The sequence below is a fragment of the Coffea eugenioides genome, chromosome 8, assembly GCF_003713205.1.
Source record: "Coffea eugenioides isolate CCC68of chromosome 8, Ceug_1.0, whole genome shotgun sequence".
Classification (NCBI taxonomy): Eukaryota; Viridiplantae; Streptophyta; class Magnoliopsida; order Gentianales; family Rubiaceae; genus Coffea; species Coffea eugenioides.
Window position 1 is genome coordinate 41203258 of NC_040042.1, and position 3053 is coordinate 41206310.

Consider the following 3053-nt stretch of genomic DNA (forward strand, 5'->3'; position numbering starts at 1 on the left):
CAGCGGAAAAGGTTTTTTAAGGCAAAGTTTGGATAACTGAGAGAGGTAAATGCTAAAATGTATTACATGCGGTCACATAATTCCAAAACAGTGACTATATATAGAGGTTGCAGCAGAATGGACGAATGAGAATATATCGATATGAAGAAACACTACTTTTACTTGTTCCCTCTTGCAGTACTTGTTTTGCTGCACCATCTAATGATGACCGGCTGCACAGCCATGAAAAGATTAAGTTTAGGCACTGATCAATCTGCTCTTTTAGCCCTTAAAGCCCATATCACTTCAGAACAGCAAGAATTCTTGCCAAAAAACTGGTCTTCTGCAGCTGCTGCATCCTCTGTCTGTGACTGGATAGGAGTCCAGTGCAGCTCTCGACACCAAAGAGTGACTGCTTTAAATATTTCAAACATGGGACTCACCGGCACAATACCTCCGGATTTGGGAAACCTCTCCTTTCTTGTTTCTCTTGATCTGAGAAATAACTCCTTCCACGGAAATCTGCCCGAAGAGTTGTCACATCTGCGCCGCCTGAGGTTCGTCAGGTTAACCACTAACAACTTCACTGGAGAGATTCCAATGTGGTTTGGTCACTTCCCAGAACTCCAGTTCTTGTTTCTGGACGGCAGTGGTTTTAGTGGTTTTATTCCTTCTTCTATATCCAACTTGTCAAGAGTGGAAAAGTTAGATCTAAGCGTCAATTTCCTGGAAGGAAATATTCCAGAAAAGATAGGAAATCTTTCAGCCCTCAAATTGCTGACTTTTTATCGGAATTATTTATCTGGTCAAATACCATTGAGCTTATGCAAGATTTCTCAACTTCAATCGCTAGACTTGTCATCCAACAGGTTTAGCGGGCACATACCTAAAGAAATTGGAAATCTGGAGAAGCTTACGTATTTATCCCTCATGACTAACAACTTCACAGGTAATGCTTTTGCTTTGCCTTTTTTTGCATGCGAACGAGGCCAAACTGCAATTAATGGTTATTTTTCCCTGTTTGGTACTGGGATTCAACACTATTTACTGTTTTACCAGCATGGCTTGGATGGCTTTTTTTTTTTTTTTTTTAAATTACTATTGCAACACCCCTGCTTGTTTATTCCAGAAAATTAAAAGCATAGTTACCAACACAAATTTCTGCTTGCTAGTTACAACTCGACCAAGTAAGACAGTTCTCAATATGTCTCTGAAATGATTAGTTCTGTCTTTGCGTAAAATTGTTAGGCGTAATTCCCGGAGAGATTGGCAAACTGCATGGTTTGAAGGTTCTCGTGTTGGGGCGTAACAACTTGACAGGTAATCAGGTTTATGAATAGCTTCACCACTACCTATTGTCTATTTACAATCATGCAACTAGCAAATATTTGGATTAAGTTCTGGGTGAAATGAATGTCTGTCAAATTATCAAATTGAATTTGAAATCAAATACGAATTAGATACATACCTAATTTGCTCGCCACTATACTATGGAAAACATCCACCAAAAAAAAAAAAAAAAAACTTAGAAGTTCCAGAAGAGCCAAATATTCCTTGGACGTGTCTACTTAGAAAGTTTGTTACAACATTTACTTACTTTAGATAAAAATAATGTTGCGGAAGCCCTACCAAAGTTAAGGTATAACGAGTAAATTATTGTACCTAAAATTGCAAAATGGTAATTCCCAGGAAATATTTGGTGAGGCACACTGGCCTGCTTAAGTACCAATTTCCTAGACAGAATCACCTATATATGCACTTAATTGCACAATAACTCACTATAAATATACCTACAAATATAGCTACTAAATAGACAATAAAATAGAACACCAGAATTTAACGAGGTTCGGCTAATTTGCCTACGTCCTCGGACACTACCGACAATTTAATATTTCACTAGAAGAAATATTACAAAGAGAGAGAAGAAAGCAAGTTATTGGCTCTTGCTTGGTGTACTTGAATTGGTTTGTTTGAGAGCTATTTATAGTTCTCAAACAACCTCTCAAATGTTAAACTTAACCGATGTGGATTTAGAAACTTAGGCCAAAGAATTCAAAGTCCTCAATTTTGGCTTGAAAAAGTCATCAATTGAGGCTTGGCTTTGAATTCAACAAATCTCCACCTTGGCATAATTTCTAATCCCACCAAAAATACAAATTTTTTTTCCCTCAAATTCGGTGGTGTCTTCAAATGCGTTGTCAAGCGCCAATCTTCAAGTCGTGCACAACATTTATCAAATTCAAACAATGTTGGAATTTGATAGTTGTCACAACCTTCGTAAGCATATCAGCAGGATTCTCCTTGGTCTGAATCTTTTGAAGTAGTATCGTACTATCTTCCAAAATCTTCCTCACAAAATGATACCGTACGTCGATATGCTTCGTCCTTGCATGATAAACTTGGTTCTTTGCTAAATGAATAGCACTCTGACTATCACAATGAACTTTGATAGACTTCTGTCCAATTTCCAATTCATCAAGCAATCCATGAAGCCAAATTGCTTCCTTAACAGCTTCCGTAACTGCCATATACTCCGCCTCTGTAGTAGACAAAGCAACTGTTGACTGTAAGGTAGACCTCCAACTGACTGGTGCCTTAGCAAGTGTAAAAACATACCCAGTCGTTGATCGACGTGTATCTTGATCTCCTGCGTAGTCGGAATCACAATATCCAACTACGCCTTGACCAATCTTCTCATCCCGCTCAAATACTAATCCAACATCTACGGTGTTCAAAATATACCGTAAAATCCATTTCACAGCTTGCCAATGCTCCTTGCCAGGATCATGCATGTACCTGCTCACAACTCCAACTGCTTGTGAAATGTCGGGCCTTGTACACACCATAGCATACATCAAGCTACCCACCGCATTTGCATACGGTACCTTTGCCATATATTCTCGTTCTGCATCATTCTTTGGAGATAACGATGCACTAAACTTGAAATGAGGAGCAAGTGGAGTACTAACAGGTTTAGTCTTTTCATTCATACCAAACCTCTTTAATACTTTACTAAGATACTCTTTCTGTGTCAAATAAAGCCTCCCCAATCTTCTATCTCTACTTATCTCCAT

The 3053-nt window shown here is 38.5% G+C and overlaps 1 protein-coding gene across 1 annotated transcript; it reads left to right on the plus strand.

Moving 5' to 3' along the window:
• The first annotated feature begins 204 nt into the window (after positions 1–204).
• LOC113780788 (receptor-like protein 53) lies at positions 205–1319 on the plus strand. Its single transcript, XM_027326563.1, has 2 exons — positions 205–928; positions 1228–1319. The coding sequence occupies exons 1-2, from the start codon at positions 205–207 to the stop codon at positions 1317–1319; spliced, it is 816 nt and encodes a 271-aa protein (XP_027182364.1).
• The last annotated feature ends 1734 nt before the right edge of the window (positions 1320–3053 follow it).